The sequence below is a fragment of the Canis lupus genome, chromosome 2 (assembly GCF_048164855.1).
Source record: "Canis lupus baileyi chromosome 2, mCanLup2.hap1, whole genome shotgun sequence".
NCBI lineage: Eukaryota > Metazoa > Chordata > Mammalia > Carnivora > Canidae > Canis > Canis lupus.
Window position 1 is genome coordinate 10,891,298 of NC_132839.1, and position 14,209 is coordinate 10,905,506.

The 14,209-nt window shown below is 34.6% G+C and overlaps 1 protein-coding gene and 1 long non-coding RNA gene across 2 annotated transcripts in view; one reads left to right on the top strand and one right to left on the bottom strand.

The window, feature by feature from the left end:
• ST8SIA4 (ST8 alpha-N-acetyl-neuraminide alpha-2,8-sialyltransferase 4) overlaps nt 1-12,801 on the top strand; it is a 93,239-nt gene extending 80,438 nt beyond the window's left edge. Inside the window, 1 exon segment of the mRNA XM_072789516.1 lies at nt 8,374-12,801. Within this exon segment, the coding sequence (XP_072645617.1) occupies nt 8,374-8,656 (283 nt within the window). The 3' untranslated portion in view covers nt 8,657-12,801.
• LOC140612303 (uncharacterized) overlaps nt 1-14,209 on the bottom strand; it is a 93,717-nt gene that overhangs the window by 10,918 nt on the left and 68,590 nt on the right. Inside the window, exons 3-6 of the long non-coding RNA XR_012013568.1 lie at nt 11,341-11,480; nt 8,691-8,766; nt 6,057-6,195; nt 4,511-4,672 (exon numbers count right to left, since the gene is read on the bottom strand). This is a non-coding gene — a long non-coding RNA (uncharacterized lncRNA). The remainder of the gene's footprint in view (nt 1-4,510; nt 4,673-6,056; nt 6,196-8,690; nt 8,767-11,340; nt 11,481-14,209) is intronic.

Here is a 14,209-nt window from a genome sequence, read left to right on the forward strand (position 1 = left end):
ATCAAGAGTTGCATGCTCCACCAACTGAACTGGCCAGGCACCTCCATTTTTAATAGCATAATATAGAATCCATCTGTAATTTTTTTTTTAAATTCTCTTTCACCTAAATCTAACCAACATGTAATATACTTTGGGAATGATCCTTTTAAATTCCATTTGGATTTCTTTCATGATAAGTAAAGCCTAAAGGATCCCCTCTGTTTTTAATTTCTCTCACATCTCAGCAAGTTTCCACTTTCTTTGACATTATTCTCTTCCTTTGGTTGTATCTTTGAAATTATGATGGATAATTTTATAATTTTTAAATAATCAAAAAATTCATTTATTATGAATTTGTAAGTAGAGAAAATTTTCTGACCTCTGGATACAAGAATTATAGGAAACTGGATATGACGTTAAATTTTTTAGCAGGGGTGATTTTATCCAAGAGTAATTGTTGGATATGCTGCATCTGATGTCAGATCGCACATTATTGAAGTAAGAGTAGTTAACCACTACAAGCAAAACATAGATTCCAGCTGCAAATGGAGGAACTCTCAGGTTCTTCAATCTGGATTCAGATTACCTGTGATCTTTTAAAAACAAGAATTTTAGATGTAGTAGGAACCATATTAAAAATCTCATTTATTGTTGAGCAAACTAAAGCTGAGTAAGTTTCGGTGGTTTGCCCAAGATCATATATTTAGCTTAAAGTAAAGTAAAGCCCAAACTCCAGCTTTTCTGGTGCGTATCCTTTTAAATACTGTCACTCAGAAATTTCCAAACCATGAGTATGTTCCTTTTTATTAAAACTCTGGCAAGAAGAAGTTAAATATGCATTCATTAAGTATCTGCTTTGTTTCCAACACTGTGCTTGAATATCACATTTGAGAGAGAAAAATAGAAGACTCATTCATCTCTTTCTGTTTTCATTTTATAATAATGTTAAATCTCTCTTTTATCTTACAAGAAGCAAATTATGCCCCCATCTTCTCTTCTTACAAATAAGGTATAAACAATTACCTGGAAATTCTTCTCTGGCAAGTTTCTTTATATTAAATTTTCTTGTGCAAACATTATGAGGCTCCAGGTCAGGAAGATTATATCCTCTCTCTCTCTCTCTCTCTCTCTCTCTCTCTCTCTCTTTTCTTTTTTAAAGATTTCATTTATTTATTCATGAGAGACACACAGAGAGAGAGAGAGAGGCAGAGACATAGAGGGAGAAACAGGCTCCATGCAGGGAGCCTGACCTGGGACTCAATCCTGGGACTCCAAATCATGCCCTGGGCCAAAGGCAGGTGCTCAACCAGTGAGCCACATCCCGGAAGACTATTTTCTATTACAACCGGTGGTGAACTGGAGCTAGCTGGTACTGGCTGACAGGAGTGGTTTATACCTCTCTTCCCCACTCAGTGTTCCTTGATGTCAGGTCAATAGCTTGAAATCCGCCCTGATGGGAGCATTTACATCACAGAAATTTGCAAAGGCTGCAAATTAGCAATTCTTTCTCCCCCAGTTAGTGTCTGCTGTTAAACATTTACCAACACACCAGTGTGGCACAGCACAATTTGCTAGGCACATTGGCTGAGCAAATTCAGACAAATTATTTACTTCTTGAACTTTTCACTGGATCTTCTAGGAGGTAGAAATGGTAATATATACTACAATATATATAATGGGATTTTGTGAGGAGCATGTGAAAATACTTTAAAACTGTGAGTATGAAATAGAATTACTAATACCATGGTAACAAGAGTTAGATGTTCACTAAAAGAATACGAGACACTCGGCAAAAACCAACATATCATAGATAGTTCTTGAGTTTTGTAATACTATCTACTTTCAACCAGGCTGTGTATCTGGCCAGATAAAAAGAAGGCTGAAATTCAGAGTTAAAGTCAGAGCCTGATTCCTGTAGTAGACCTAACAAATAAGTACCAAATAGAATATAGAGATTTTGGGGCCTACATTAGTATTCCTACTCCCTTCCCCATGCCACGAGAGCTCTAAGCCTCTGATGAATCAGGCTTTTGAAGGTCAGTAGAAACATATAGAGCTCTGCGTGCAAAGGACACCTAGAAAAAATATTGGCAAATTGACCCCTTGTGGTTATAAATTCCTGCTTTCATTTTAATAACACTTCCAAATACTTTAAGAAGCTTATTCATATCTGCATGGAAATCCCTACCCTTTGATACAATGTCACTGCCTTTGACATTTGCAATGTGGTTAAGTAAGTTATATATTGAAACTACAAAATCATCTGACTTGGGATACTTTTGAGAGTGTTCATGGGAAAAGTGGGTCCTATGTACTGGTCATCTCTCATTTACCCTTGAAAGAAACAAAAAAAGCCAAAAAAGCTGCATGTGTAAAACACACCACAAATGACACCAGACTGTTAATTGCCACAACACCACATAGAACTATGTTGTTGTTGTTTTTTTTCCTATATGAACCCTATGTCGAAAATTTCCCCAGGAAATTACTATTTCAAGCTGAATTCTCTTGAGAAGCTAAACAAGCCCATTCCTTTTTAGTTACATTTGAAATCATCATAGCCAGGGCTTAAAACCTGGCTGTCACCTACAATCTCTACGACCTTAAACTGGTTATTTAACCTGCCCAAGCCTCGATGTCCCCATCTATGGAATAGCATCCATTCATGGGTTTGTGATGAGGATTAAATTAGCAAAACAACATAAGTAGAGCTCTTAGCACAGTCTCTGGTCCTTTATACACACACAGTAAGTCAGTATTACCATTGCCACCTTGTATGACAGTGCCTATGTTTTTACTCCTGAGTTTACTCCTAACTTGCCAAAGACCATCAAGTATGCCTCTCTATCCCTTCGTTTCCTCACGTGAGAGGTAAATATAAGACCCATCACTTTTTGCTTTAATGGGATGCTATAAGGATTAATTCATAATGGGTTGAATTATTCTGAGGAAAGGGTGGGAAGTTCTTGTTTTTGTTTTGTTTTGTTTTAAGAAATTATCACCAACCCTACTTTTATAGAAAGACAAGCTATTTCATAATCTTAATAAGAGGTAGTACAAACTTTACCAAAACAGTTTTAAAACAAAATTAAATTTTTCCTCACTTTAGAAAGCAAATTCATGTGATGGAGCATACTGCAGACTGGGAATAAAGTGCAAGGTTTGAACAGTTGAAAACAAAACAGCAGAGATACTCCATTTCAAGATGCCCAGAATGGCTGCTTTATGTTTTATATTATGTAGCCTATGCACATGTACTTTTTCTAAGAATGAACCAATGTATTAACAGATATGGAGAACAGAATATCTGAACACTGCTGTATAATATTCAGGTATTATTAAAAATTAGTTTTGAGGCATGGGATGTAGAATTGGGGAGATGAACCCATCTTCTGCAAAGATGAATTATGGAAAACTAATTCGTTTATAATATCTCAAATGTGTGTAGACATGTCTGAGCCAGAAGCTGTATTACTTAACCTTAACAGGATTTTCCTGCAGAACAAGCACAAAGCTTGGTTGTGGGAAGATAAAGAGGAGAAGAGAAGCAGGCACCTTATGCTATGTACTTCATATCACACTCCAGATAAAAGAATTGCTGGGTTCATCAGTGGAAATGTGGCATAAAATACTAAGACTTGACACAGTGGAATTCCATATTTTATGTTCTAGAATATTTTATATTCTATTTTATATTCTTCTAAAATTTTTCATGTTTGATTTCTGGAAGAATAGTATCTTAAAAGGAAAAAAAAAATACTTATTACTTCTAAACTTTTAGACTTCTTTATTTAAATATAAATGCAAATTAATGCTACTTGTTTGCCAAAACGTTGAGTGTGAACTGTCATAAGTATATCAAAGGCTGAATGTTGTTGAAGATAAGTCTTTTTTCTTTTATTTGGAACATGTTGGTTGTTTGAAATAATATATTTTGCCTCATCAGGTGATCATTACCTAATTTTATTATGAGATGAAATCTAACCCATTATGGGCTTCCATATCAAAACTACTTTACTGAGTACTTTCTTTGCTTTTCAGTATATTAAAACCTGAAAAGAGTTAAACAGAACTGAATGGGAGGCAGGGTAGCAGAGAAGGACCGAGAGTGTTTTCATACAGTTGAAGGCAGTGGGCAGTTTCATGGAGAGAGAAGATTTGAAACAGCCATGGAATCTTATAGATAGAAGAAGTCCCAAAGCCATACAATCAGATGTTTTTGTTTCTCCACCAAGGAAACCTGGGCATTGAGGTTAAATGCCAAGACCACAATTCTCCAGGCAGTATCTTTATACAAGGCACCGAGAGAGAAGTGGGATGCGTGAGTGGCCCTGAGAAATGGGTTGTTGTTGGGATGTGTTAAAATTCAATTAGTGTTACTATGTGCCAAGCTAATGTTATGACCTTCACACTTACTATCTCTTTTACATGATCATAACAACCTTATAGGGTAAATTTTATTGGCTGAGGTCCAAGAAAGTGAAGTAGCTTTCCCAAGGACTGGGGCATTCTATCACAGATTCAAACTCACCTTTTGTGATGCTGATTTGGTGGGCAAACATTGCAGGTGTTGAGTTGGTTTGAAATAACAAACGGGAGGGATATGTTGGAGGAAGAGAAGGCAAGACACCTTGCTTAGCAAGAGCAGAGTTTCCAGGCTGGGAAGTAGTGAGACCTATGGAGGCTATTGCATCTATAAAAAGTTGGAAATGTTCGATTTACACATAAAATCCAGGGTGAGTTTGTTTCATACAACAAGATAGAGTATTACAACACCGAAGCAGAAAGAAAGGGAGGGAGGGAATTAATGACATCTGAAATAAAACTTAGCCTAGCTAGTGAAAAACATTCTATGTATGAATGATTAGAATATATATTAACATTCAAAACAGCCAGGGAAACAAGAGGATGCAGCACGTGGTAACAGTGGTTATCTCTATGTAGTTGGATTATAAGTAATAGTTTTCTTCCTCATTCATTTCTTTTTCTTCAAATTTTCTGCAGGGAGCCTGCATTGATTTTATGATTAAAAAAAATCAATTTCTATAAAAAGAAATAAATACATGGAAACTAGATTATTTGCTGAATTGAAAACATTGCCAATTTTAAACTACCACCAGAAATGAATTTGAGATAAAAATTAGAACAGCTTCTACTGAACTAGAATATAACTCGTTCATTATTTTATATATGTATTATTTTTAATTCACTTTTTTTCCTAATTAGGATTAAAAACTTAAGCTAACATTCTGTTTTTGATTAACTCTTCACAAGAAATTGGTGGTTTTTAAATGTCAGCTTGTACATTCCAGATATGGATTTTAAAACCGTTCCTTGGATTTTGGCTTGTAAAGTTGGCAGATATTATCTAACTGTGCTAATAGAATTTAAGAAGAATATCCATTTTTGTCCTTATCACATATGGAACATATTCCTGGGCAGATACTGAATTTCAGTAATTTATGTTGACCTATATAATTTCAAGCCGGACATTAGATTTATAATAAGCACATAGGTAATTCTTACTAACTATATTTGTCTCAGTTCCTGTGTCTTTTTTAAATTTCTTTTATTTATTTACTTCGTTAGTTAGTTCCTGTGTCTTTTTAATTTCATGGAATATTATTAGCTGTAGCCTTAGTTCTCAACCTGCCTTAAGGTTCTGTTTCAATTTATCTGTTGCGTGTTGATACCATTCATTCAGATCTGTTTGATAAATGGCATTTATTTTGTTTCTTTTCTCCAAAAATTCCTAAAAATGGGTAGCTAATTTTTCTTTGAATTATTTAAATTGTTACAAGCCAAATATCGGAACACTTTCGGATTTAAAGCAACATTTATTGACAACAGTGTTTGAACTGCACAGATTAAAATAAGTTTCTAAAGCCTCTCTATCCGTTATTTTCAAATAGGATGCTCTGTGATCTGAGTTTAGTTTTCAAAACATGATTTTTATTAATATCGATTAATTTACATCCTAGGTATATCTTCCCTATTCCAAAATTCACAAATTTCTTTCCTCCATAAAATCCTCACTGAAGTCACATCACATACTTGAACACTGTCCCAAGACTTACATTTTTCTGTTGTTTTCTTCTGGATGTGCTAATGTCTCCAGTTACACTCCTTTGCCTATTCTGCTTTTTAGATGTTAGGTACTTGAGGGTAAGAAGACAACCTCGCTGATTTTCTGCATGTGACATCGCATATGGTGCCCTGGGTCAAAAAATGTTGAGTGACTGTATATCTCTGACACTATTTTAAGATATTAAGGTCAATAATTTTGCCTTTGGCATTTTTCTACTATTATAACTGCTTGTTTGTATTACATATAAAAGTTACTTTGGTATTTTTGTCTATGATTGATCACAGTTGAATTGCTACCCAGGAAATCTCTCCAGAAAATGGAAAGTGTTTATTTATAAGGTGTTCTTGAACTCACACATAATGTGACTTTGGAGTCCCCTACAAATAATAAAGTGCTATATTATTTCCTGATAGGTATTTTTTTCTCACTTCAGAAATAAAGTAATTCACTAAGACCTTCGTATTGCCAGACTATTCCCAGTCATTGACATTCCCCGATAGAAATAATTATTTTTTTGACTGAGTTTGAACTTGCCTCGGCCACTTTAAAAATTTATAAATATATGCATTTTTAAAAACTAACCAAATTCATCAACTGACATTTGTAATCACACACAGATCACATTCACAAAATTTTCCAATAATAATCATTTTTTGTTAGAACATCTGCTTTCTCAAAGCAGAGAGAGCTTTCAGCTGTATCATGGTCTCTTCAAACCCTTCAAATTGTAGTGTAAACTCCTTGCACAGAATCAGTATCTATGGTTTCTTCATGATGTTAACAATGCATGTACTATGGGTTTTGTTCATTAGCTACCTTTGTGTTGTGAGAAATTCTTAAATAATAATTTCTGAAAACTCCTTAAGAATCCTCTTTACTGAAAATAGGCTTTCTTAAAACATTTTTGATAACAAAAGATGTATAGTGCATTTCATATTGCTCAAAACAGCGCGTGGCCTTCAATCCAACTAGAAGAATAAAAAAAATGAAAGATCAATCCCAGTTCAAAGGAGGGAAAAAAAAAGAAGGAAAAAAAAAAGAGGAATGATAAGTTTTGGATATTTGTAGGAAGGCTTCAAAGTCCAGTATTTCTTGATCAACAGTAGCCTAGGTGTATTTGATGTCCCCTAGAAAGCTCATAAATTATTTTTAAAAAGACAAAGGGAAGAATATTGTGTAAAAATCACAGGCAAATATGTAAATACAGCAGTGATCAGAATCTAGTAGAATCTTCTACCTTACATTTAGATGGTGGACAGGGTAAATATTTTCCCAAATATGAAACCAAGAGTAAAAACAAAAATTAAAAAAAATATTAACTTTATTCTGTTAGTAATTGGACAACTTTGAACATTAAAGAAAATCTACACTCTTCCTCTTTTAGCAGTTTCCACATAAGATAATGAGTATGACAAGAAGTACTGGAAACCCCCTTCCTTGCCAGTGGTGATGAATAACTTGTGAGTTTGCATGCTTTTCAGGTGAACAGTTTGGCAACAATGATTGATCTGAATATTCTGGAGTATTTTATTGCCTTTGAAAATGAATAGTATAAAATACTTACCAGCATTAAATTTATTCTACCTATTTAACAAAATATTAAACTGAATAAGTAGTGAATTTTTTATGTTTATATGTTGTTTTATGTTGTTTTCCTGTGGGTTGAGGCAATATTTTTAATTAGCTTTTGTAAAATGGGATTTGGACAATTGAAATTAAATAAGTCAGATTAAGGCAAGCAGGGTATTTGGATTTTTAATTGAAATACCAGAGATTTTGAAAAACCTACGGGCAAGGTTTAAAATTCTCTCTTTCTAGGAGAATTACTTAATCTCTGCCCCATTACTGTGTCTTTTGCAGTCATATTTAACACTTTCTGAGAAAATTCTATTCTGTATATTCTTATAAATGTTCACTAATTCATTTTGAATATGAGATTCCATGGTAATATCTGCCATGATCAGATGTGGAATCATCTACCATGATTCCATGGTAATACCACTTTCTAGGTCCCCTCACTATTTACATATGACCTCAAAAATAAGGAAGACAATAAAGGATAAGGAAAAATAAAACAAATATGTTAAATTATCTAAGTGCTTGAGAAATATATTAGTTTCTTCAGCAATCTTCTGAATGTTATTCATAAGGATATTTTTCCAATTTAATTTACTTTGATTCCATATCAAGTATACACAAATTACAATTTTAATTTACTTTGATTCCACATTAGTATATACCTTTTGGTAGGGTGTGTTGTATGTTTCTCTAAATTCTTCTCTTCTCTATGTTTTTTTCTTTTCCAGTTACTGGCTGACAAACAAAGTTCCCATCAAGAGACCCAGCACAGGTCTCCTCATGTATACACTTGCCACAAGATTCTGTGATGAAATTCACCTGTATGGATTCTGGCCATTCCCTAAGGATCTGAATGGAAAAGCTGTCAAATATCATTACTACGATGACTTAAAATATAGGTACTTTTCCAATGCCAGTCCTCACAGAATGCCATTAGAATTCAAAACATTGAATGTGCTACACAATAGAGGAGCTCTGAAACTAACAACAGGAAAGTGTGTAAAGCAATAAAGCACATTTGAAAACATACAAACTGAATACGCACTTCTTTTCTGAAGATGCTTCCTAAGATTTGAAAATAGGATCCAAAACAAGACTGAGTTTCAGCATCCACCAAGTATCTGCAAGGTGATAAAGGATATTTATGAGAAATCCGCTACCAGCTGATGAAATACCTGCAAAGTGCTCTAAAAAACACATATTTTGACTTCAAGGGTCCTAGTAAGTGCCACTTCCACTAAGAATACAGTTTGAATGTATAATCAGTAGTGTTTACAAGATCCAACCATACACTTGTCATTAGTTAATGAGGCAAATATGTTCATCACTGTTGGGCTGCCACGGCAACACCAAGCACATTAGGAGAGTAACCCAGGAACACAACTCAGCCCTGGGGATTAAACCATCCTTGTCAGCAGAAATCGAGATGGAAATAGTTTGAGCAGTGAAATCCATAAGATGAAACAACTCAAGTAAATGCCTTCAGTCAGGACTCTGAGTCTGATCATGAATTTTGTGTTTTGTTTTTTGTTTTTGTTTTTGTCTTCTGGAATCTCTTTCGGTTTGGGTATTGGGTGCTTAGAAATCCTTTCTGAGATAAATATGAATGAGATAACCTTCAAGGAATCATTTTTTAAAGTTCTTGTATTTTTAAAAAGCAGTCACATGATGACTTTGTGAAAGAGTTTTATTTTGCACAACTCCAAACCTCCAGATTTTTTTCCAGTGGTGTAGAAGGTACCAGCTAAACTGTACCACTCAGTAATTTTGAGCCATTCTAAAGCAAAGAGTTCTATGTCATCTGAGATGGTAACATTAGCAGGAAAAAAGAAAGTCCTTTTGGTACCAAAGATTGTACTGATGTTTCTACACAACGAACCATTCTCCTTTCATGAAAATAATATATTAATATATTATGCTACTAGTATGGAAGTTGTCTTTAGAGATATTAAATTTTTCAAACTCAAACCTTATTTTTATTTGGAGGAAGACTTCCATAGCTTTTACATTTCATAATAATTTTGTGGAAGCATTTTGCCCTTTAGATAAATGTTAGACTGATAGGGCTGAAATGAGACTTCCAGTTCTTTGATACTCCCCCTATTATTCAAATGGAAAGATTGGCATTCTCTTTATGTCATTGTTAAATTTTCTTAGTGCAGAAATAACATGATCAATCAAACGTTGCTTCCATAATAGATGATTAATTTTAAGAGGTTTAATAATGAAACTGTGTGTCAGTATTTTGCACTTCCAGTGAATTAAATTAACCAGTATTTTTTTCTGTGGTTAAATTTATTCACATTATCACATTAATGTGTTTTCAAAGAAGCACATGAAATTATTAAGAAAATGATTCAAAAAGTTTTAACATGTGATAGACTTGACCAATAGGCCAGTTTTCTGTTAACTTAAGCTACACTGGTAGATAATCCTAATGGTAAATTGTTTAGAAAGCAGAAGTACTGTGTTCCCACTTCTATTCTTGGTCTGAAACACTTAGATGACTTCTTGTTTCTTAGGGGAGGCAGTCTGAGGAAAGGAAAAAAATAGCGTGGGGAATATGTATGTTTTGTTTCTTAGGGAAGACAGTCTGAAAAAAATAATAAATAGCATGGAGATTATATATATCTATGTTAACATAGAAAAGGATGTTCACAGTAGGACAGTTCTTAATATATTAATAATATGTAGTATTATTTTTTAAAATATAAGAGAACCTTAGGTTTCCGAATACTATTTTTTAGAATTCATGTGTCTCTAAGAAAACGAAAAGAATGCATAATGGAGATGCATAGCTAAAAATGGACAGAACATGATGCACTTTTATCATTAACCTCTGATCTATTGGAAATCTTAAAATAATTAGGCACATATTCTGAATGTAAATTTGAAAAGTCTGATTTACTTAAATCCAAAGTAGGTGATTTATAGAATCTTAATTTTTACTATATTTACTATTTGTGGGTAAGTTGTTTGAGCAGCCTTTAATCTGAATTCAATAAGAAATCTGAAGTCACATGTAAATTCTGATAGGTAAAATCCATCTCAGAACTCATTCAAAGTATGTCTTTAAAAGTAGCAGCAAGGAACCTTGCCATTTTTACTGCATCATCAACAAATGTGTTTAAATAATTTCAAGGCCACAGCAAAAGCATCCCAGCCACTCACTGTTTTGTGCATTAATGTTTATCTCATAGATGCATTGAGTAGTGCCTTTTTAGCTTCGCATTGCTTTGTTAACCCTATACTTTGTGTTCTCTAAATAAATTGCCCAGTTCTGAAAATGTTCAGCATATAAAAAGGGCTTCAGTATCGACTGAGACTACTTTTGTTCATCTCAGGGAACTTTCAATACTCAAGAATGAATTCAATTAAAGGCATTTCGCATTCAAAGATAACAAATTGTACAAGACCATTTCACTCCCTATTGTATACCTTTCCATCCACACCCCCCCCCCCCCACCTTCACAAGCTACTGTGGCCTTCTTACAGGGATGAGGCAAGGAGATCCCTGAAGGCTAAATAGCAAGGATAAGAAGAAAAATTCCATTTAACCCAGAAGGGGCCAAGAGGGATCATGATAAAATCAAATTATAAATACATACTTGAAACATCTTTTTTTTTTCTTTTGAGACTATCATATGTTCACAGCTTTAATTTTTTTGTTTCTTTTTCACGATTTACCCCCGTACCTGGCAATGCTCAGGCAGCTGATTGTGAAATATTCTTGTCCTTTAGAGAACGTGGTTGTTACTGTGCTGTTGACATGAATAGGCCATGGAAACATTTTCATCATTATTACCCGGCCTGTTCTATATTTAATATTAAGTTGCTGGAATTAAAAAAAAAAGAATCAGTAACAGATTTTCTGGGCAAATCAAGTGATTCAGCCCACAGGACTGATGAAATTACTGTGGAAGTTTTTCTGTCTGAAAGAAGGTGCTGGGCATTCAAATGTCTTTATGTATTGTATATCATATGAAATGTATATCAATTGCTAATGGGAATTTCTACATATATGCTTACATAAGCAATTTATTTAAATAATGCTATGGGTAGTGTACATACCAACTAGTTATTAAGCTTCTACGCAGGAAAAGGGTGAACAAAGTAATTTATTTCTAATTGAGCCAGTTAGTCATAATGCTCACGATGTGGTATTTGGTTCATAAGAGTTGTTTTCATGTGCTTATTGTTGGGAGTATCTATAATTGTGGAAGAAGTATAGGGAGAGTTATGTATAGTTAGTTGTTACCTCTACAAGTCTGAAAGTTTCCCCATTAGACCTTATCAATATACCAATGTTTTAAAAACTGAGTGAGAGAGGATTATTGTTCATATTTGATTAAAGAAAATCCAAATAAAGCCCACCTAGAAATAGAAATTTTATTATATATGTGCTATAGATATATCTATATAGTACAAATAGACACGTGTGATGCATATATACAATGTTATATATGTGTGTCTGTGTTACACACACAGAGTCTGTAATATACACACACTAGATTTGTGTCATGCTAACATCTTCAGAGGCTGTACTGTTAAGCGTTCTGGAGATAAGAACACTTTAGAATAAAGAAGTTCTTTTGAGACTTCAGTTACTAACCTGCTTTAAGAGGGATCTACTTTATAACTGAATTCTATTGTTCATACCTAAAAGAGTATCAATAAGGGTCTAGTATGGCCAAATCTTAAAAAAAAATTTTAAAAAAAGGAAAAAAAAAAGAAAAAAAGAAAAAAAAAGAAAAAAAAAAGAAAGAAAAATTAAAAATTAAAAATTAAAAAAAGTTTTCAAGCTGGAAATGTATTTGAATGACAGTTTTCAGATTGTGGCTCCCAGGCCCTGTGTCTCCCACTTAAGTAGCACCTTTTAATAAATACTGTTTCTTTGTGTAGGCAAAAGCACAAGTGTTTCCAATGTATATAGCAGGAAAAAGAAAAAAAAGAGTTTACAGAGATAGCACTGCTGCACAGGATAATTGCTACTGAGTATTTCTTATATCATTTGTGGAACTGAAAGAGGAGATTTATTCCGTCAAGTTCATTCTGTTCAACACTGTTTCCTATTGTTTATGTACAGCAACTGGGTGTTATTGTTTTATCATTTGTAAAATTGTAAAATAAATTAAATCTCCCTTTTTTTTTTCCAAGTTTTCTCTGATCTCTTATATCCAAGCCCTCGGTTCCACTTTGTCTATCACTATAAGACGACAGTTTTTAAGAGGCTCTAGTGAGTGCTTTGGTCTTCCCTGCCCCCTCAGCCCCGTCAATGGCAATTTGACAAACCACTTATTGTCAAAACATATGTACAGGAACATGAATAATATCCAAAGCGCCGTGAACATCGGGAAATCCTTAACAATTTTTGGTGTGGTACATTGTTTGTGGTTGAGGGAGTGGAGTGCCACACCATTTACATTTGTATCCAATTTATATTCCCACGTTCAGCTGTCAGTGGGTCAATCAAGTGTGGAGGCTGGAGAGGCCAAGGGCTCCTTACACGCGGTGCATTCTTGTGGCCGCCCTTGACTTAGGATTTCAACTGCTGTTATAGCCCTTACTACTGTTGGCGGTTCACGTTCCAGGAGATGATTCTGAAAACCCGCACATTTAAATCTTTTTCTATGGCTTTCTCTGCCAAATCTACGTTTTCAGACTCTGCACTATTTTCTCTAGAAACTAGTAAGTCTGTTTTCATGAGGTCGCTTTTAGCATTCTGCAATTTTAAAGTATTTGCTAGACACCCAAGAGTGAACCATTAATAATGTTTAATGAATATAGATCTTATTTGTATTTACATAATTACCTTTTTTTTAAAAGATTTTATTTATTTATTCATGAGAGACACAGAGAGAGAGGCAGAGACACAGGCAGAGGGAGAAGCAGGCTCCCTAGGGGATCCCGATGTGAGACTCGATCCCAGGACAGCAGGATCACGATCTGAGCCAAAGGCAGAGGCTCAACTGCTGAGCCACCCAGGTATCCCTACTAATTACCTTTCATTTCCAAGGATCCATATACAATGAGTAATCCCTGTTGATTCTTGGAATAAAACCAGAGCTCAGCATAAACCTATGAAATGGAAATGGTACTATCTCAGTTTTACAGATGAACTTGAGAGGTTATGTGACTTGCTGAGGGTCACATAGCTCAGAAGTGAAAGAACCAGGATTTGAATCGAACTGGTCTGACTTCAGCGTCTACCTTCTCACCCATCACATTTTGATGCCACCTCTTTTTAAATGGCAAGAAGTTCTCTAGGAAACTAAGTTTGCAAACAAATTATTATTTAATGAGCACAATGCTAAGTGAAACAAGTCATTCAGAGGAAAACAAATACCATATGATTTCACTCTTATGTGGAGTTTAAGAAACAAAACAGATGAACATATGGGAAGGGGGGAAAGGAGAGAGGGAAACAAACCATAAGAGACTCAGCGGTAGAGAACAAACTGAGGGTTGCTGGAGGGAGGTAGGGGGGGATGAGCTACATAGGTGATGGGTATGAAGAAGGGCACTTGTCATGAGCACTGGAGAGTATATGTAAGTGATGGATCA